The sequence below is a fragment of the Aythya marila genome (assembly GCF_965140915.1).
Source record: "Aythya marila genome assembly, chromosome: 19".
NCBI classification, from domain to species: Eukaryota; Metazoa; Chordata; class Aves; order Anseriformes; family Anatidae; genus Aythya; species Aythya marila.
This window is the reverse complement of record NC_139060.1, coordinates 3084928-3106726: the sequence shown is the minus strand read 5'-3', so window position 1 is coordinate 3106726 and position 21799 is coordinate 3084928. Positions and strand designations below refer to the sequence as shown.

General features: G+C 41.8%; 1 protein-coding gene across 4 annotated transcripts in view; it reads left to right on the top strand.

Moving 5' to 3' along the window:
- The window catches only part of TNC (tenascin C), a 73559-nt gene extending 52318 nt beyond the window's left edge, over nucleotides 1-21241 (top strand). For 3 of the 4 annotated variants that reach the window (XM_082775732.1, XM_082775735.1, XM_082775733.1), the window contains 12 exons: nucleotides 4418-4690; nucleotides 10142-10264; nucleotides 11376-11519; nucleotides 12691-12810; nucleotides 13282-13425; nucleotides 14262-14392; nucleotides 15340-15472; nucleotides 17232-17383; nucleotides 18326-18422; nucleotides 19059-19220; nucleotides 20445-20608; nucleotides 21086-21241. In XM_082775732.1, coding sequence (XP_082631858.1) covers nucleotides 4418-4690; nucleotides 10142-10264; nucleotides 11376-11519; nucleotides 12691-12810; nucleotides 13282-13425; nucleotides 14262-14392; nucleotides 15340-15472; nucleotides 17232-17383; nucleotides 18326-18422; nucleotides 19059-19220; nucleotides 20445-20608; nucleotides 21086-21196 — 1754 coding nt within the window. In that variant the 3' untranslated portion in view covers nucleotides 21197-21241. The remainder of the gene's footprint in view (nucleotides 1-4417; nucleotides 4691-10141; nucleotides 10265-11375; nucleotides 11520-12690; nucleotides 12811-13281; nucleotides 13426-14261; nucleotides 14393-15339; nucleotides 15473-17231; nucleotides 17384-18325; nucleotides 18423-19058; nucleotides 19221-20444; nucleotides 20609-21085) is intronic. The other variant, XM_082775734.1, reaches the window with a different exon arrangement.
- Nucleotides 21242-21799: the final 558 nt, after the last annotated feature.

Below are 21799 nucleotides of genomic sequence, written 5' to 3'. Positions count from 1 at the left end.
TTGGCATTTCTGTAAATCAGGCCACATTTCAACAGGAAAATTGAGTGTATTTAAAAATACTGAATGAAAACAACAACAACAACAACAAAAAGTCAGCACTAATTTCATTGGCTTCTTTCCAAAACCTTACAAAATAGCTGTTATGGTGCTCCTCTTTACTTTAACCACTGCAAAACAAGGCTAAAAGCTTCAGCTTTGGCTTCAAGAATCGATAACCTCCCGTGGCTAATTCCCCCACCCTATTAAGTAATGCTCTCTCTTCACCTGTGTTCCTTTCTCCCTCAGAGGCTGAGCCACAGCTGGGCACGCTCACACTCACAAATGTTACCCCCGACAGCTTCAACCTCTCCTGGACCACAAGAGATGGGCCTTTTGCCAAGTTTGTTATACACATTAGAGATTCCTATGCAGCACACGAACCCCAGGAGCTTACGGTGTCAGGAGGTGCTCGCAGCGCTCACATCTCAGGCCTGCTAGATTACACTGGCTATGACATTAACATTAAGGGCACTACCGATGCAGGTGTTCACACAGAGCCCCTCACTGCTTTTGTCATGACAGGTACCTGCTTAAAGGTTTGGGGTATATTTATCAGTTTATAAAAATATATATTCCAGCATGGATAAAAGAGCAGACTCTCTGTAGCACTGAATATCTGGTCCAGCAACAATGCTTTCATTTGCAAGCTTCATGCAGGAATGGGTCACAGCAGGCATGTTGGCCTTAAAAAATTGTCCAGGAGGAGTAATAGTTTAAAGTGAGTCAAGAGCCCTCTAGGGTCTTTCTCCCATGTGTAATAATCTTCTTCGAATCCTGAAGTTTAAGGGAGAAATTTGTCAGTAGCTCCATCTGAGGGAGAGGACTGGATATTAAAACACCTCTTGTTCTGTGATGTTCCCTCTACATATCCCTTACATCTGAATAATTTGGCTAGATTTTAACTGGGATTAATTGAACATCACAAGCCTAACTCATCAAATAAATACCACGGAGTTCACATTCTATGTACAATGTGGCCAGTATGCACTGCTAGGGATTGTCACATAGACATATGACAGCCTAAATAGGATTAAGCAGAAATTGAATCCTTTTCTTTTTCCCCCCTCACTTCATTAATGCACAGTGGGAGAACTAGTCACAGTAGCAGCATCCCTCAGCATCTGGGCCAGCACTTTCTGTGAAAGGCAATGACCATGATCATTTCCCTGAGGGAAAATGGTTGCATTTTGCACCAACATTGATCTGCCCCCTGATGACGTGTAGATAGAAGTGAGCAAGTGTTTGCTTTCAAAATTCCTGATCTTTTGCTACACCAGAGCACAAATGCTTCCTTCTTGAAAACAAACCGTAGACATTGGTATTTTCTGAGGAAATTTCCCACAGCTAGATAAATATGTGGCACTCTACAGAGCACTAGGATGTGCCAACAGTTCTCATAAACCTTCTGGGTTTAGCACGTTGGTGTCACTCAACACCTATCCCAAGAAAATAATTTCAGCATTTGGGGCTCATTATTTGTTTACCAAACTGAAATGGGGATCTTTGGGAACTGGTACTTTCTTAAGTGAGTGGAATTTGAGCGATGGAAGATCTGATGAGTTAGCTCCTGGGCCAACAAAACAAGGTTTGTCAAATAGTTTAGAAGAATTTTAGCAATGCCCGGGAACCTGGATGAAGGCCAGGGCTTAACAGAGCCAGTTGATCTTCCTATTTGACTTGTCAGATTTTGAGCAAGCAAAAAACTGTTGAGAAACAATCTTGTGAAAATTTGGCCTTTTTTTCAGAGACATGGTGGGAAAGTTTTGAGAAGTTGGTCTGCGTGCTCTAAACATTGGCAAGTGTCATGCTGATGTGAAAAAGAAAGCCCCCTCACTGGAATTTCTTTAAGTTGTCAACATGCCACCCTAGCAGCTGCCTGTGAAGCTCTTTGGTCAGGCTATTGCTCTGTTTTGCAGTCATTTAGCCCCTGCCCTCTGCCAGTGCAAACTCTTGATTCTCTCCTATCCCCCCCAAAAAGCCATCTTGCAAGTATTTAGTACTTGCAAGAGCTATGACCCTGGCTGATTCATGCCCTGCTTCTGGCAGTCCTTCTGGCACTGCTGACCCCTCCACTGTTTAAAGAAAAAAAAAAAAAAAAAAAAAAAAAAAAAAAGCTGGAGATATTCGTGTGAATTAGAGAGAAAAGAATGCAAAATATAGGAACTGTGAATGTCAAGGTTGAAAATTGTCCCTAAAGCACCCGTGATGGAGACAAGTGAAAGGAAATGAAAGCCTTATGTGTAGAATTTCTCAAACAGTTTTTGTTATAACTGCTTTCTAGTGCATGTGTAACAAAAGAAATGTGCTTGCACATTGAGCTTTGAAGGAATTTCAAAGGAGCTTGTGAGATGAGGTGTTAAGACACCCTTGAGGAAAATGAACAATTGAGCATCTAACTTTTAGAGGCTCCATTGAAAATCCTAGTCCTGTGGTCCGGACTATACACTTCAATTAAATCCATATTTGGGGGAAAAAAAAATGTGATTTATGTGTGTTGGAATCTGTGACACGTTCTAATTTGCAATGTTTTTTTGCTTCTTTTTTTTTTTTTGTGTGTGTGTGTTTTTTGCACCTTCCCTTCTTTTAGAGGCCATGCCCCCACTGGGAAACCTAACTGTCTCTGATATTAACCCTTACGGGTTCACAGTGTCGTGGATGGCATCGGAGAATGCCTTTGACAGCTTTCTTGTAGTCGTGGTGGATTCTGGCAAGCTGCTGGACCCACAGGAGTTCCTCCTTACGGGAGCCCAGCGGCAACTGAAGCTTAAAGGCCTTATTACTGGCATTGGCTATGAGGTTATGCTTTATGGTTTTGCCAAGGGGCACCAAACAAAGCCCCTAAGCACTGTGGCCATTACAGGTATTTTAATGCGAATGAATTGTTCTCTCCCACCCTATCTTTCTTGCTTTTCTTCTCACATGGAAGATGTTTTATGCGGTCCATTTGCAAAACAAACCTTGGCTTTTGCATCCTTTTTTGCATCGTGGTTACACATAACTCCTTGTGATTGATAGGGTCACCAATGAAATTCCATTCCTTTTAACTTGACGTTTCCTTTTTGTCTTTGTGAGGGATCCTGTAGAGACGCATGACGTGGGTTGAGGGGTGAAAATTTCTGCTATGTTCATGCAGGTACTTCTAACTGGAGTCTTTTGAGACAGCTAGCTGCATGTGGGAGCTCATCTTGTTAACAGCTGCTGGGCACGTCAGCATTCCCCAACTTGCCAACTGTCAGGATCTTCAGGAGGAAAGTCATATTGGTTTTCCTGCCTATGGCCTCATTTCTTTCACTCTGTCTGTGGGTTTCACACACAGACAATCGAGTGTGATCACTGCCAACTGTAAAGATGGCATTTTGCTCTCCACAAAACCTTAGCTCATGTTCTCAGCCTCATCATAGCTGCTGTTTTCCAGCAGCATTTGAATTTTCTTGAAAAGGCATTGCAGACCGATTCTCTAGCCCTATTACCATCAAGTCTCATCTGCATGTTACTGATTATGCAGCAGTAAAGCTGGGGATTACCTGATTGGAGCTTCACAAAAAAATAAATAGGAACATCTTCTTGTGGAAGATAGAATTGCATTAGAGATGCTGTAAGACAGTAACCACTCCGGCAGCATTTCTGTAGGTGGTGATGCTTGACCATACTGAGCTGAAGATGTGCTGTAGTTATTTAATGTCTTACAGCTCGTGGGATCCTCTTGAGTGGGTTTGTTTGCTAAAGACAGTAGGTCTTGCACTTGGGATTTAAGTGTGCTAAGGAATATGAATTTTCATGATTCCCCATTGCTGCTTCAGCCTGTTTTTATTATCAAAGTGAAGGATTCATCTGTTCAGAGGTATCACAGAGGCCAGAAATGCATGGAATAAGGGTTTTGCATGAAGGAAAAGACTCTTTCAAGCAGCTTTTGTGTTGTCCTCCTAACAGACAGAGACCTGACAGTATTACAGGCATGCCTATAGATCTATAACAAAAGCCTGATTTTATCCTACATGAAGTTTTCACATATGATGGGTAATGCAATGAAAAGCAAGGGACAAATGCACTTTGAACTTACTATTAGCATGTGTAATTTTGCATGGCAGAGGCAAATGGTGTATTTCCATGTAGTGGATTTGCTGTTGAAGACTGAACTGTTTGAATGCACCCAAACACACTCACATACATCTTCAGTATTTGTAAAATGCTAATGTTCTTTTCTTTTTTCTTTTTTTTTTTTTTTTTTTTTTTTTCACTAGCCAGCAGATTGTTTCCCTTTATTTGAACTGTGGTTGGATTCTTGCAGTATGCTATATCCAGACCTCATGCAGGTCACTAATGAACTGATTAAAACAATCACTTACTTTTCCCCTACTGCTATCTTCTCCTTTTTTAGAAGCAGAACCCGAGGTCGACAACCTTCTGGTTTCAGATGCTACTCCAGACGGCTTCCGTCTGTCCTGGACTGCGGATGATGGGGTTTTTGACAGTTTTGTTCTAAGAATCAGGGATACCAAAAGGAAATCTGATCCACTGGAACTAATAGTACCAGGCCATGAGCGCACCCACGATATAACAGGGCTGAAAGAGGGTACTGAGTATGAAATTGAGCTCTATGGAGTTAGCAGTGGACGGCGTTCCCAACCCATAAATTCAGTAGCAACCACAGGTATTGTCTTTGCAGTAGGAAAAGTATAATCTGTTTGTGCCTGTTTGTTTTAACATTTCTCCTTTTCCTAGCCAATTTGAGCTGTTACCGAGGTCTTCGAACTGTCTCCTGCATGTCATTTATGAGTTTCTTTTTTCATGATGTAGTTATTTATAGTGAATCATGTAGTGTATTGATGTAGTTATTTATAGTGAATCGTCTCAGATTCCTTAGCTTCATCAGTGCCTATTTAATATGGTTCACTTAATTACTTCCATGATCTGGAATTAGACAGCAGTCTAGCATTCAAAGTGCTGGCTTTAAGAGCTGGGAAATAATGACTATCAGCCTTTTTCAGTGATTTCATCAGATTAATTGTGTATCTCCTCGATAATTTACCTCCCTATAAAAGAGAGATGACAAAATGAATTTAACAGAGGTATTGAGAAGTTTATTTATGGCTTTATCAGCAAAGGACTAAGCACCATTAACTTAGACTGGTTTTAACAGGAGCAACATGTGTTCAATGATTCAAAATAAACTAGACATTCTTGCAAAATCAAAACTTTGAACTCCCCCAGCAGAAGCTGCTATATGTTGTCATTCTTGTGTGTCAAAAATCCTGGTGTAAATTAGCCTAGATAAAATCATCATGAGGAAAAGATGCAGGGATGACTGCCAATTCATGCTATTTTGTTTAAAAATTCCAAGGCCCTGATTTTCAATTGCAGTATGCCAATTCCACAAAGTCAGAGTTCTTGCCTTTCATAGTCTCACAATGATGAAGAAGCATTGTAAATATAACTGTAAATGTCTAGTATCCTGAAGCTAGCCTAAACTTCTGTTTATGAAAAATCTCTACCAGAACACAGCCTTGTTTTCTCAGTGTCAGGGAGAGGAAGAAATTTTTTTGCTATTTATAACTGGAATATTTTTTCTTATATTGTTTTTGTATGAAAATTTGCAGATACTAGTCATGTAAAAAATTCTTGAGGCTTAGGTTGAATTCCTCAGATTAACTTAAACAAAAAATGGGTTCTTAATTTGAAGTATTTCATTTTGGCACTTTTGAAGGAAACTTTTCAAATTCTTTTCCATCGATATCATGATTCCATTTTGAAACATAGTTAAATCTTAAAAAAATATATAAAAAATGAGGCAATGCTCTTTGACACAAATCCTCTCTTTGAAAACTTTTGGGCTTGCTGATCTGAAAAAATAATTACTTCAGATCGACCTAATTCAGGGAGGAGGGGGTCAAGAAGAGGACAACTAAGTTCAGCGTGTGAGGAAGCCACCAAAAAAGTGTAAAAGAAGCATGTGCCCAGCTGTAGTAGTGTACTGCAGACAGCCCACAGAAAGGACCAACAATAACTCAATATGAAACAACTTGTCCTCAAATAGCATGGCCTCACGACTCACCTCAATGTCTGTGGTGCCAGTTGTTAGAAATGCACATTTCTGACCAGCTCCACTGACTGCCATCACATCCTCTGAATAAGCAGCATGAGCATATACACACTCACCCAGGCCTTTACATGAGGGAGAACATACATCCATCACAAGCTGCCTTTCTCCAGGCTCGTGTGGGTTGTCTCCTAATGGAGAAGGATGTTTAAATTCAATTGCACTTGTTAGCAGCGTGTTCCCATTTTCACTGACTTCCAGGATATTTATGGTAAACCACTAACAGCTATCATTTTCCTTGTGACTACATTCTTATTCAGTTTTTAAGAGAGATTTAGCACATGTCACCTAGTGGCACCAATAGCCCCAAAGATGTTTTTCAGCTATAAATAGTCCATGGATAATTGATAGTAAAGTCGGAGCCACAAAAATCCAGCTAAATAACTCAGACTGCATGTTACCACATTGGGCAGCCAGGGCCACCAAGGCATCTAACTAGTTTCTTATTTAGGAGTTGGTTATTTAGATAAACACGTGTATATTTATAGCATTTCCAGTTTGCTGGCAAAGAAACATTTGCTGCCTCTGAGTGGGTAGCTCAGACAGACTCGTAAGCAGCCTTGCTTTATTCTAGCCTGCGTACAATATATGAGCGAGCAAGGAATAAATTAGAAAGTCTTGAGTTTTAGTAGAGGAAACAGTAAAATCACAGTAGGAACAAAGACGGCTAGCAAACAGACCAGCAAACCTAAACCAAACATTACCATAGAAATGAAGTCAGGAAAATAATCTGTATTGAAACTCCTTCTCTGTATTTATCGCTCACAGTTCTCCCTTCTTCCCTACATGGGCACACAGCCTTCTATACACAAACACAGCCGCCAGAGACAGATCTGCAGTTGGTATAAATGAGTGCAGTTGAAGCTGTCTGGTTTGAGCATCACTGAGCTATCCTTTCTGAGGGTCCAACCTCTTATCCTCGTGTGTTAAACCATCCAGCTGCTGCAAGCAGGGAGAAGGAGGAAAAACCTCACAGTGTTCACCGTTAGGTGCCTTGTCCTCCTCTAGGGTTTCGTTCCTTTTCTCTTTTAAGAATTCAGCCAGGGGGGCGATGCAGTGACAGCCACGGGCTTTCAGTGAGGAGGGAGCCGGGCAGGACTGGGATTTGTCAGGCTCTCCGTTTAGCTGTGTTGGTTCTGCAGCTGGTGGCTCAGCGCCTGGCTGATCTCCCTGGCTCCCATCACACCAGGGGCATGGTGTGAAACTGCTGTGCATGGGAGCTGACGATGAAGTCCTGTTTTCCTCCAGCCAACACCAACAGTTCTTCCTCCATAACAGGTGACATTTACTTGTACGTACAAGTGAAGAGCAGTAATTCCCCCCTCCCCAACTGCTGCTGATAACATTGTTAAAAGTTATCCTGTTTGGGGTGATGATGGTACCCACTCTCTGCATTTGTCTGTCATTTTACTTTCATCAATTCTAGTGTGATAGAAAACATACATCACAAAATCAGAGCAGTGTGAGGCAGCATTGTACAGACCAGCAGTGCCTAATCGAGTTGGCACCAGAAAGTTTGCCCACTGCTGCTCTCAGAGGAGGTCTGTGTCTCTTGGAAATTCATCTATATAATGTCTGTTGAAATGCAATTCAGCCGTCAGCAGGGGACCACGATATGGCCATGTGCCACTTAATATCCTTGGTAGGAAGTGTGGGTCTCATGCTGCTACTTTCCCCTTCTTCTAATGATGTTTTGCCACGCTGTGATGGCATTTTTCATCTGAGAGGCTCCCCAAACACTTCACATGATCTATTTACATGATAAATGTAGTCTGATGCTTCCTGTTGCTTGAAGAAAGACAGTGGTCTGTTAATGAGGAAAGAACTTTTTTAGAAGAAAAAAAAAAATAGGGCAAGAACTCAGGTTTGATGGATTTTCCAACAACCTCACAGAAAGTCCTCAGTCTCTCATAGAGGGATGAGGGATGGTGCTGGAGGATAATGCTAATCATTTGTATCTGTCCAACAGCTGTGCTGAGCTTTTCGTGAGTGACAAGACAGAAGCTTTATTATGCCTGCTTAATTTTGGCTTTCAGGTAGCCTAAGAAGATTGATTCATTTGCTGCTTCTTCATTTCCCTGTGCTCAAAGGAACTGCTCCGTTACCTGCCTGGGACTCATTCCAGGACCAATGCTTACTCGGATTGTCCTATATGCTTTGTCTGTCACATTTGCTCCCAGAAAAGTAGTTGGAGTAGTGGGGATGTTGGACTCTCACATAGCCAAGGCTCTTTGTATATTGTTCTTTGTTACATGGCAGTTTACCTGGTGCAGAAAACATGCATGAAGCTTGTGCCTACAGAAGTATGCACAGCAGAGTTCAGGTGGGATGGATTAGGTACTTGATTTTCTGGGCAAGGCTGAAGTCTGTGAGTGTGTTAAAACCCCAAATGCTGGTCCAAAGAGAGCTGTGCTCTCCAGAGTCATCACTAGCAATTTTCATCAGTAACTAAGGGCACCTACACCATAGAGTATGATCAGTGTGATTTTAGCTTCTTTCTTTTTCACAGGTTTTCTTTATTTATGGTTGTTTCTTTCACACTGTAGCTAAACCAGTAGCAACTTTGGGTGCCATGCAGCTTTACTAACCCCACCTTGCTTTCTTCATTATCTTTAGTTCTTTATCTTTATTTCTTTGGCTTTTCCACATGAGCAAAGCCCTCTAAGCCCAAAATGTCTTGTGAACTCCGGAGAAATAATTTACATTTCTCTTGAGAGCTTTGAGAGCTCTGTTGTTTTTCTTTCCTTGACTTTCACTTGATTTACTGCATTGCTGCTAGATCTTTGGGGACACATGGAACAAACAGCCCTCTCTGACTTCTTTCCTGCAGACACGTTCTTTCCAAGCTATTTCAAGCGCAGTCACTTGTGGACTTCATTTGTCCCCCTTCCCCTGCCCACAGCCTGTTTCCACCACTCTTAATGTGGTTCATGTTTGGTATCTGTCCCCTTTCTGCTAATGCCCTACTATGTGTGGCTGTTTGTTCCTTTTAACAAATGTCAGGGTTGTTTTGGTTACAGTCAAAAAAGCAAACTGGAAGTGAGATGCTCAATGTAAACTTTGAAGGGTTAGGTCTCGACCATGTCCTTCCAGAAGCCCTTTCAATTTGTGTTTTCAGTAGCTTAATTAAGCCTTAAAGTAGAATGTTTCAGATTGTGATATGTTGGCTTGCATCTTAAAATTGGGCCATTTTGGCAAAAATTGTTAGGCTTTGTTTGCAAAGCAAAACAACCAGGTCATCCTAATGAATCTGTCCCAGCTTGCTGATCTTATTTATGTAGGCAAACCTAGTGCTCAGGTTTATACTGGGTGAGGCTGGGCTGTATGACAAAGAGCTGCAGTGAACTACAAGTGCCTTTCTGGTGATGGGTGTACCTAGGAAACATCATGGTCTCAAACAGAGATTCCAAGAAGCAAATCCAATGTTCTGGTGTTAAGCAAACAGAAGTTACAGGCAGTCAGTGCTTGAGAGGATGAACCCTTGATGCACTCAGACAACTGAGTCCAGGTCTCTTTTAGGCATCCTGTGGTAGAAACCTTATGCTGAAGAAGAGGCATCTCCCCATTGCTAAGCATTGCTGTTGCCATGTGTCACAGCTAGGGCTCTGAGACTCTGTGGAAACTGGGGTAGAAAAAATGATAAGTACAATGACTCTGGGTAATAGCATAATATTCCTGTAAGTATTGCTCCATAATTTTCTGTAACACTGAAAAATCTCTGTTACTTTTGTGAACATGATTTGTCGATAGATGTCTAGGGTATTTTGAAGCTATGCACTGCTGTATTGTTACCGAAAAAGGCAAATTTAGACCAAGTAGGCTACATGATAAAACCATTAACTGTTTGCTACTCCCTGGATTCATGTTGTTTTGTGCAGAGAGTATTGGTAGCATCAGCTCTTGGGATACAGGAACAAATCACTGTTGCAGCACTAATAACTGATAAACAAATTATTTACCTTTTCTTTCTATGTGGTGTGTCTGTCCTCTCTTCTCCACTGACAGTTGTTGGATCTCCCAAGGGAATCTCATTCTCTGATATCACAGAAAACTCTGCTACAGTCAGCTGGATAGCCCCGCGCACCCGCGTGGACAGCTACAGGATCTCCTACGTCCCTGTCACAGGAGGTAAGTGTGGGAATGGACATGGCAAAGGAGAGAGAAGAAAGGTTTTGTTGCACTGATATCCAACTCTCAGTGCATAGGAATCTTGTCCCATGGACAAGACTTGTAAGGGAGCTCACAGCTAGATGCTGGAATTGTTGTGCCCCTCATCAGGCAACATTCACAAAACACTCTGCCTCCTAAATAAGGATATATTCCAAAACTGCCTTGTTATTTTGTAGGCACTTTATGAGCAAAAGATGGCCCTCAGAAATAATAATCATAATCCATGGTTGTAATACTTTTCAAAGGTAGTGATTTTTCTTAGTGCTCCCCAGTGTTATTTCACTGCATCTATTATATCCCTGTTTTAGTGTTCAGTTTAAAAAACTTCCTATACTTAAGCAAATTTTTAGCATAACTTAGGGACATCTCTGAAAGGAAGCAACTAAAAAGCAAACACTACAGACATCAGGACCATAAAGAAATGCTGTTGAATAAGACAGGTAAATATATAGGCCTCTGGATAATGTTGTATGTAAGCACATGTGCAGCATTAAATACATAATGATACCACAAAAAAAATCTTCAGAGAAATCTACAGTCATAAAATTAGGCACTTGCCTAAGTGTTTTGCTGGAATAAACCCAGAATTTGAAATAGGCATCTGTCCTAAGTCTTCACAACTTGAAATGATATAAGATACATCTTTATTAGAAAGGAGATGGGTGAAAGAAAAAGTTTGTCTCTGTTCATCTCCCACAAGAAACGAAGCAGATCTAAACTAGCAAGTCCTGTCCTCACAGGTTTATGAACTGGTATGTAGACAGTACTGTGTTTTCAAAATAAATTATGTTACTTTTCTGAACAGAATTACTGTTTTTTTTTTCTTACTGTTGACATTCCACTAGTTAAAAACAGAAAACAGTGTCTTAGATTCAGATGTCATGGCCACAATATGTTTTCCCAAGGCTGCTCCTTGACATCAGTGATTGCAGTTTACTGGCAAAAAATTCATCTCGTTCTGTACATACAAGTACATCCATGTTGGTCACAATGTTTTTAACTTGAAACACATGTTTCAAACATTTACTGGAGAACTGCAATTAATCCCTTGCACTTGTATTCATCATAGGTACTCCCAATGTTGTTACAGTCGATGGAAGTAAGACAAGGACCAAGTTGGTGAAGTTAGTCCCAGGTGTAGACTATAATGTTAATATCATCTCTGTGAAAGGCTTTGAAGAAAGTGAACCCATCTCTGGAATTCTGAAAACAGGTAATATATGAAGAAGAAATAGCAGGTTTTCAAATACATTCTCTGTGCCATAGGATAGACTTAAGAAATGGAGCTGAAGACCCACTGAGATCCCACTTTTGCCATCTACACAAACTGTAGGACTTTTTTCTTATCCACTCTCCCTTTGTGTCTGTATTAAAAATGAGTGGAGACATTGTAAGTTTCATCAGGCTTCCATTCTGCTAAAGCTGAACTGACTTTCCTTGTGACAGGGACACTTCATGGGTTCACAGTCCTAATACATCAGAAAACAACAGAAGTTTAATTAATCCTATTTTGCAGATGTGGGAAAACAGAACAGCTGAGCAGTTCAGCCCAGCTTCTGTTGTGTGTTCTCCATATCTCTCAAGTTCCAGACAGTGTCCTAAATGCAAAAACTCTAACTTCTTCAATCTATCTTTAAATATCCCTATGGAAAATAAGGTTCCACTATGGTCCTGTTTTTGCCACCTTGAAGTCTTGTTCATTCATTCTTTTTTGGAGTCTGACAAGTGTTCAGAGAACTGTGGCAAGGACAAGATGATGCATATTGGACAATAAAGTGAAATTTATAGCAAATTTATAGCCAATTTATAGCCTATTCCAGCTGTACCGAGGGCAGGTATCTCTCCCAGTGCAGGAGCATAAAACTAGGTACAAAACAAAGTCCCATGATGAAGCAAGGTAGGATGTTTGGGGAATTTGGATGGTTAGCTGGCTGTTTGGTTTATTTTTAAACATGGAGGGCAAACTGGTGGAAGGTCATGGTGGCTATCAATTGCCGTCACGATGGTTATTTTTCCCAAGCTCTGTGTCATGATTTTGCTCCAAAAAGCAGTCCAGACCTGAGGGTGCCTAGAGAAATATGTCAGCTCTGTCAAAGCTAATAAGATTGATATCAAGACTGATCTGAGAATGTAGTTAGTTATATCTGTTCCCAGCATTTAATCTTTTCATGCATTGACCTCGCTTTCCAGTAGACACATTTGGTGTCTGTTAATAGGCACTGACGTCTCTGCTACAGAGCTGCACTGTTCCAAAGGGAATCATAAAAGCTTCTGCATCAAGCAGAAATGTTTGCACGTTTTACATCATATAGTTCCAAGACAGAATTGCACAGAGCTGAGAGTATTTGTCAAACCCTTTCAGCCTGCTATCCTCTTTCTTTCAGCGCTGGACAGCCCATCAGGACTAGTGGTGGTGAACATTACAGACTCGGAGGCTCTGGCAACCTGGCAGCCAGCAATTGCTGCTGTGGATAACTACGTTATCTCCTATGCTTCTGAGGATGGTAAGAAGAGTTAATGATGGGTCAGGGAGCTGACAGTGTTACAGCTCTCAAGAGATGCTCAGAAATGGGTGCAGCAATGTGGTTCCAGGAAGATAGGCTCAAGGGGGAAGGGGAGCAGGGCTGTTACTTGATGGAGAAGCCTTGCTTGAAGCATTTCAAATAACATAATTTTAGTTATGCATTCCTAATTCAGCCATGAACAAAGGTAACCAATATTCTTGAAAAGAAAACATGGTGTTATAATTCATATGAACACTAGAGAGTGCTAATACTTTTAGAGAAAGGTTTCTTCTGTTAATTCAGATTCAGCAAAGGTGTGAGCAGGGAGACAAGCTCTGAGTTTTCACTGTTTTGCACTTGGTTCCCAGCTGGTAACAAAACGATCACTGAGTGGAGCGTGGAGTTGAGCACATAATGACGTGTCTGAATAATACCGGGTTCTCTTCTGTGTTTTTGGTTTTTTTTTCCTAGAGCCAGAAGTTACTCAGATGGTATCAGGAAACACTGTGGAGTATGACCTGAATGGCCTTCGACCTGCAACTGAGTATACACTGAGCGTCCATGCAGTGAAGGACACACAAAAAAGCGAGACCCTCTCCACCCAGTTCACTACAGGTGCTGTCTCCCACCTCACTGCAGGGAGAGGGGGAGGGCTGTATCTCCCCCAGTCCTACCAGGCCTACTTTTCTCTACTACCATAAAGTCAGCCAGCACGTCGATAATTTTTTACTAGACACCTGAATTTTGATAGCATTTTCAGGAGATTTTTCCTACTACAAAGCTGGTGTGGCTGGCCCAGGAGGTGGTTTTCTGTCACCAGTTCTACAGATTCTCACAATAGCAGTAGCTGCATCTTTGAGGGGTAATATTGGGGTACCAGTGCTGAATGTATCCAGTTGGTTACATCCTTATGACTCATGCACATCAAGGAAATCATGCACTTTCTCATTTTCCTGAGCATAGAAAGTTATTTGACTTGTCCCAGGGAGTTTACTAGAAAGCCAAGAGCAAATTCAGTTATAATTATGGTGGAGAAGGGAGTCTGTAGCAAGACCGACTGTGAAAGGTTTGCCTGTTCAAAAGAGGCATCATAGGAACCAAAGTTTTTTTCCTGGGAATATGGAAATACTGATCTGTCTTCTTGTGTGAAATACTGAAAGGCATGGTTTTGTTTCAAAAGACATTTCAATGCAGCTGCTTATAAACCAACATACCTGAGACAAGCCAATTTTTTAACTTAAATTAAGTAAATACCTGTATTTTAAAACTTCCAGAGGGGAAAGTATTTTTAAATCACAAAATTAAAAGTTGTTTTTTTTTTTTTTTTTATGTAAAATTTCTTCAGAGGGAAACCTTGTTTTCCTGGCCTGTTTTAATACCCCGCTCATAAGACAGCCTCTCTACTAAGCTCTGAATCAATGTGATTGTAATTGGTCTACTGTCTCCTTCAGGAATGGATGCTCCAAGAGATTTAAGTGCTACCGAGGTTCAGTCAGAAACAGCTGTGATAACTTGGAGGCCTCCACGTGCTCCTGTCACTGGTTATCTCCTGATCTATGAGTCCATTGATGGCAAAGTCAAGGTATAGCATTTACATCCACACCAGAAGGTCTGTGCCTCAGTACTAGGCAGTAGAGATGCTCAGAAGTGCCCAGCACTGGTTACCTAAGCACATGCCTTAAGAGAAACGTGGTAAAATACTATGTACTTTTTACAGTGCTAGCTTGAACATGAATGGATTTAAAACGTGTTAAAGTACTTTCTTAAATTATATCCTGAAACAGAAGCTTATTTGCAGCCTGAATTTTGATGGTCATCTCTCAGCAATAAGGATAAAGGCACATGCAGCTATTTTCTCTTATTCCAAACCTGTGTCATGGAGCAAACTCACAACCCCATAGAATGGGATTGCCTTTTTCTAACACAAGAGAACCCAGCCTTGTGTGCGTGAGGTGCCTAAAGCCTTTGGAAATGCCTCTTGCTATCTAATAATTTTATTTAGTTCCTACATGACTAGTTTAAACTAGATGCTTAAACTTTTATGAAGTAATTCCTAGCAAAAATGACAGATGACTTTGAATGGCCAGCCTGGGATGTTAGAAAGGGATTTTCAGGAAAACAGATTACTTGAGCACACTGAAAATCAGTCCTTTATGGTTGCAAAGAAAAAACTTTTGAGGACTAGAGGCTGATATTTCCAGGCTTGTCCTAAAGGGTGTTCCTACCTAATTTTTTATGAGTTTCACAGAGACGTGTATATAATATGAACATTCAAGGTATGTAAACATTTATGTTGACCTGTTTTTAAACCACACAACTTACACACTATGACATTTAACATTCATTTCCAGACAGCTTTTCTAAATAATGTTATCATGACAAAAATCTTTGAGAAATACGCATTTTGTATTAAATAATTTAAATGGTTAAAATATCATAATTACCACAAATAATCTGACAAACTAAAATATGTTGCAAGTCCACTTATAATTTTCTTACTGAGGTTTCCCTGTATTATTTATCCCATAGGAAGTCATCCTAGACCCTGAGACAACTTCCTACACCCTGGCAGAGCTGAGTCCATCTACCCAGTACACGGTAAAACTCCAGGCACTGAACAGATCCCTGAAGAGCAGAACAATCCAGACTATTTTCACCACAAGTAAGGACGTTAGAGTGTGTAAGCAGCCAAAAGTGCAAAAGTCCCTGTTCTCCCTAAGTCTTTGTGCCATCTGCTTCCCCCAAACTGGCAGGTTGAAATTTACATCCATATCATCTCTACAGTCCTCTTTCTGATGAAACATCCTGCTTTTCCCATGTAAAATGCTAAAAGGGACATTACTTTTTAAAATCCAGACAGACACCCTGATTTATCTCTGTATTGATGTGCAGCAATCTGTTAAAACAAATCCACATTTTAGGTTGAAATGAGGCAAAACACATGCACAGACATAAAAATCAGTTCAGCAGTCCTCAGAGCAGAATTTCTGGACAGGTTTTTTCTCCTCGCTCTGAGATCAGTTTTCACATGGTGATGCTGGCATGTCTGTTCCAACTCTAAAGGGACAGCTCTCCAGCAAGCTGAGTGCCAGAATAGATTGGGTTCTCTGAAGGTCACTTCATAGTTGACATATCTGTCCGTCACTGGTCTCATGGACACATCTTTTGATGGCAAGGAAAATAAAATGTTGCTCAGTATTAACTGTGAAAGCCTTGCCTGTCGTTTGTCTCTCTTTTCACGGCTTTTAGCCTTTCAGACCTAGCAGGCCCTTAGGCTGGTTCCATTGCTCCTTCTACCCTTACACAAACTTTAGCCCAAGGACTCACAAAAGTGTTCATAAAAGTCACATTGCCCCGAGTCTGCTCACAGTCAGCCCTTGTGTAAAACAGGGTGAATACCACCAACAGGCTGGGATCTGCAACCAAAAATAGAATTAAATCTGCGTGTATTTAAGTGACATTTGGCAAATTGACCATAAACAGGGACTGAATGAGGTTTCTTGCCCCAGGCAAATGCAGCATCAGCCTTGTCCAGACAGATGCTCGAGTCTGGGCTTTACATTAAATGTATGGTTAGTTTAAGTGAGAGGGAAACACTGAAGGAGGGAGGGAAACACTCCCTGCAGAGAGCTGCTTCTCCCCACATCCCAAAGCTGTTGCTAATTCTTGGTAGCCAAGGCACAGACAGTGAAGTGCTGCACACTGGAAGGGGAGCAGCCACCCTATGAGCAGCAACTGCTAAAACCTCTCTGATGGACATACCAAGAACATCACTTAATTAATTAGACCATTGGCTACAAAAGTTAATGGACAAAATGGATTTAAAAAGAAAAAAAGTTTTTTGGAGTTAGAAATTGCCCTGGCTGTGACAATACTATTAATTATCAGGAAAAAGTGCTTGGTGACATTTCCTTGTAGTTTCAAGCTTTATTGTTGCTTTTGTTAATTAAAACGTTGGTCTTATAGTATTTAATACTGTATTTGCTAGCAAAACAAAGCCCAATTTATTTATTTTTAGTTGTAGTTCTGCTTTTCCATTTCCACCTTCCTTCTCTGTCACATAAGCAAAGATTGGTAGGTTTGATTTTACCCAAAAGGTGCTGTAAACATAGGGCATGCCATTCAAGTATTTAGCTGGCAGATATACTCCCATCATAGCAGGGAGTACTTATTTGGCTTTCACAATTCTTTCAAAAGCATAGACAGATGTGTAAAAGCTTACTCCAAAGAAAAATATACATCATCTGGTGTTTAACTGAAAGTTTTTTGTGTGGGGGCTAGTAATTACAAGCCAGTTCCTGAGCTCTGTACCTGGCCATGCCATTGACCCACCACAGATTTTCATGAGTCATTTAAGTTCAGCAGGTTTGTTGTAATTGCTGATTTCTTAAGGACTGTTTTGTCTTTTCTTTTTCATGCAGCTGGTCTTCTCTATCCTTACCCTAAAGACTGCTCCCAGGCTCTCCTGAATGGAGAAGTCGCCTCTGGGCTCTACACAATTTATCTGAATGGCGACAGGACCCAGCCTCTGCAAGTCTTCTGTGACATGGCCGAAGATGGGGGCGGATGGATTGTGAGTAAGGGGGAGGGAGCCCATGCCACCTTTGCATTCGTCTGCCTGTGCCAAGAGCAGGGGTAGCAGATCCCATCCCTGTGTTCCTACAGTGTCACTCACAGAGCAATGTTATCAGAATAGAGCTGACTTGTCTATAAATTTGGCAAATTTTATCACAGATAGGACACCTAGGTGCCTAGAAGTGAGGTTGTTAGCTCTCTGTAGCTGGAGGAGGGACGGATGTCTCCAGGGAATGGGTCATCTCAGTGTTCTCAGCACTTAGAAAGGCATGAATTGCTGCCCCCAAACCCTGATGTCTCTTCACTGGATGGACAGGGAGCTGAAATGACCATCTTTAATAACTTTTAAATAGTTAATAGGTGAGACAAGGGTGGACTCACTCAATTTAGATGGGAGAGTAAATGACATTAAAGCAGAGGCGCCCTCTTTACAACAGGGGGAACCAGGTCAGAGAAAGCATTTGTTCAGCAGCCACACGACATGGTGGCTGGCCAGGATTCCCAGGCTGTTACAGAAGCTGTGTCCCACCCAGACAACAAATGAATGGCAACAAAAATGCCAGCTGTCTGTGCTGGCATCCTCAAATATGAACGTGACAGAGGGACCCAGGGCAGGGAAAAGAAGAAGGAGCTGGAGAAATGCATGGGTAGAAGGCGAGGATGTAGAAAGTCTTGGCTGAAAAATACAGAGCTGTGTGGGGCCATTAAAAAAGGAGAGAATAGAAACTAAAAGACCACATCACATGGGGTATCCTGGGAACGCGGTAGAGAAGACTTACCTAAAAAATACAAAGAATGTTAACCTGACTTGGAACAATTGCAGTGAGACTGCTGGTTTGAGTGATAGGGGTGCCAAGCTCTGCATTTGTAGAAGCTATGTTGCTGGTGTCCCTTCCGTCAAAGGCAGTTTGGCAACAACATTTGCATGCTGTGGTTGTAGGTATTCCTGAGGCGCCAAAATGGAAAGGAAGATTTCTACAAGAACTGGAAGAGTTATGCGGCTGGCTTTGGCGATCCTAAGGATGAATTCTGGATAGGTAAGTGGCAAGAATTTATCTTATTCTAAAAATAAAACACAGAGCCCAAAAGTCTAGGAGACACTTGGAAGCCTCCATTCAGTTGGCAAGAGTATTTGTAAAGGAGAACATAGTCCAGGCAAAGGAGACTCGGCACAGCATGCTGCAGGGCAGACAGATTGCCGGGTCCAGCCCTTCAGTTGCAGTTCATGAATGTCACACTTGGGTCACTGAATGTACCAAACCAATGCCCAGTGGTACTCTGTAAGAAGTCAGAAAGTAACCTGAGAAGCAACTGCAAACTTGCTGTACTCCCAGGGTGTTCCCAACAAGAGCACATGACCCGACAAAGTAAAGTGGGGTAAATAGAAGTAAAAAGCAAATGTTCAAAGATTGCACTACATTTTATTTGCTCACAGATGAAAGATAATCACACAGCACCAGCTTTGATTACATCTCTCTAAGGGCTTCATGCTGCTGTGATTTGAAGGGCTGAGAAGGTCTCTAAATCTGCCTGTTTCTCTTTGGTTTTGCACCAACATTACCATAAAACTGAAATAGCTCACCCTCCCAACCAGTATTGATGTCCTGGTGTATCTACACAGGCCAGTTAAACGCCCTTTATAAGACAAACGTATTGTTCATGTATTCCCACAGGTCTTGAGAACCTCCACAAAATCACTTCTCAGGGCCAGTATGAGCTGCGTGTGGATCTGCGAGACAGAGGCGAGACAGCTTACGCTGTGTACGACAAGTTCAGCGTCGGGGACTCGAAGACCCGGTACCGGCTAAGAGTGGATGGGTACAGCGGCACAGCAGGTAAGCTGAAATATTTTTTGCTTCTGTTCTTCAATTTCCTCCCAGTTGGCTCAAGTTACCATTGTGTCAATGTTGCAGATGAGCAGCACAGCAGGTACCTCTTTCTTGTATGTCAGGTATTTGAAAATACGAAAATAACAATATCTTTTATATTTCCATTCTAAATCCTCCAGTCATTTAGGTGCCACTTTTTATGGCATACTTATGACAGAATATAAACAAGTATATTAAACAGCCACATATCTCGTTTGGTCAGTGCTTGACTGTCATTTGTACAGCTAATAATAACTTGGCAAAGTCTCATCTTGCCAGTGGAATGTGCAGCCAAGTACTGCTATAACATGGTTTCTAATTTGCTGAACAAATTATCTGCCTTTTGTCATACTGGGGCAATGCTTGCAGCCCTTACTGGATCCTCTTCAGTGCTTCAGAGGACTGAGAGAAATCCAGCTCCAGACAGTGTCTTAAAGGGAAATACTACTGTAAGGTACAAAAACCAGACCACAAAGATGCGTGTGGACTCTGCTCTGTGACCTTGACATGAACTTTCTGCACAGCTAATAAGGAAGCAGACAAACGTTGATAAGCAGCAGTAGAATTAATGTCTGCTTAGGGCAAACACACTGATGCAGAGCAGTAGTAGCTGCTACAGAGATTAGGATTCAGTCCTACTGCTTCCCATTTTTCAGTGTTCAGGGCTAAGGTTAATGTTACAGTAACACAGATCCTATGGCACATATGCACTGAAGGCTGCTCCCACTGCACCCATCTATAAACCAGTACCCAGGCCTTGGGAATGGGAAGTCAGCTGCAGGCAGACATTTCTCCTTCTGTGCTTCAGGCTAATGAAGATGGGTGTCTTAATTGCAGGGACCAGCTAAGTGTGGTGACTCCTTTGGTTTTTGCCCATGCTTTATGGGGGTCCATTTGGGATCAGTCTGTTCACACTGCCTTCTGCTCAGGGCTGAAGTCCAGCTTCCAACCAGATGTGCAGGAACAGCTCTGTGAATAACCACTGAATGACTTGGGGGTTACAGACCAACTGGAAAAATGTTTGAGCTGCCTTCAACAACAAAAACTGTGTACATCCTTCTGAAGCAAAACAAGTCAATTTTGAAATGACTTAGACACACAGTCCAAATTTTTGTGCAGAATGGTCACTCCCATGTAATCTAAACCACACAAGCCACTGACCTGGTTCTTTCTTTTGTCATCCCCACCTAGGTGACTCCATGACCTACCATAACGGCAGGTCCTTCTCCACCTTTGACAAGGACAATGATTCTGCTATCACCAACTGTGCTTTGTCATACAAGGGTGCATTCTGGTACAAGAACTGTCACCGAGTCAATCTGATGGGCAGATACGGTGACAACAACCACAGTCAGGTGAGTTTGGTGTTCGAAGGCTTCCCTACTGCATGAGAAGAAGGGGAATTGCAATTATGGATCTGTCCAGTGGTTCAGCTAGCCAGAAGCCCACCAACCAAGCCCACACCCCAGACAACAGACAGTTGCTCACAAAACAAAAATTTCTTGTCAGCTGGGGAAATACTGATGGTTTTGTGTCATTTTCCATGGGCATCTCTAAAGTCTGCAGTCTAATAATCATAGTTTACAATATGTGAAACAAAATGTTCTTCGTGCCATGAAGGCCAGGCAAAGAGTGACAGCTCTGGGGGACAGCTTGTGACTTGACTTGTACAGGCCATGTGTGCTAGTGGCCCCTGTACTTCCCAAAGTCCCTTTACTTTGTTTTGTCTGTTCCCAAGTTAGAAAACAAGATCTGAAACGCAAGCAGCAAAGGCTGACAGCAGGGTAAGAAATGGATGTGTGACTTCTCATGCTTCATCTTTGTCTTTGCAGGGTGTTAACTGGTTCCACTGGAAGGGCCATGAGTACTCCATCCAGTTCGCAGAGATGAAGCTGAGACCCTCAAGCTTCCGAAATCTGGAAGGAAGACGAAAGCGAGCGTAAAGCCTTGGGGTGGTGAAAGGGCTACAGGCAGGGCAATGGGGGGGAGGGACAGAGAACAGGGGGTGTGGGGGAATCCTCTGGCATCACTGGGGTGGAGGGGTGTGAGGAGCTGGTAGTTGTACCAAAGCATTGATGACCCTTGGCGCAACAGAGGCTTCTGCAGCAGTCCAACCAACAAGCCTTACATGCCCCAGCGTTTCCAGCAGAGCAGCTCCTGCTGCCCACCAGTAATGTCCTTCACGCCAAAGACAGCGATCTCAAGGGTTGTATGTTGTTTTGTTAATTTTTCTTTTCTCAGCCTCTGGGATGAAGTTCTTCCACAGTCTGACTATCTCTTGGGTGGCCCAGGGTAGGGGAGGGAGAACAGCTTTGTATATTGGTAGTTTGTTTTAGAACCAGCCATATTTTTACACACAGAAATGTGTACGATTAATTATCATTATTATTATTATTAGATATAATTGAAATCCTTTGGTTGTTGGAAAGCCTTTTTTATATATATATCAAGTACCACAGATAAGGAAGGGGTGGGGAAGGGAAAGCAGTGCATTTTTAAACTTAAGCATAAAATTAATATTATTAATATAATGACAAAGTAATAAT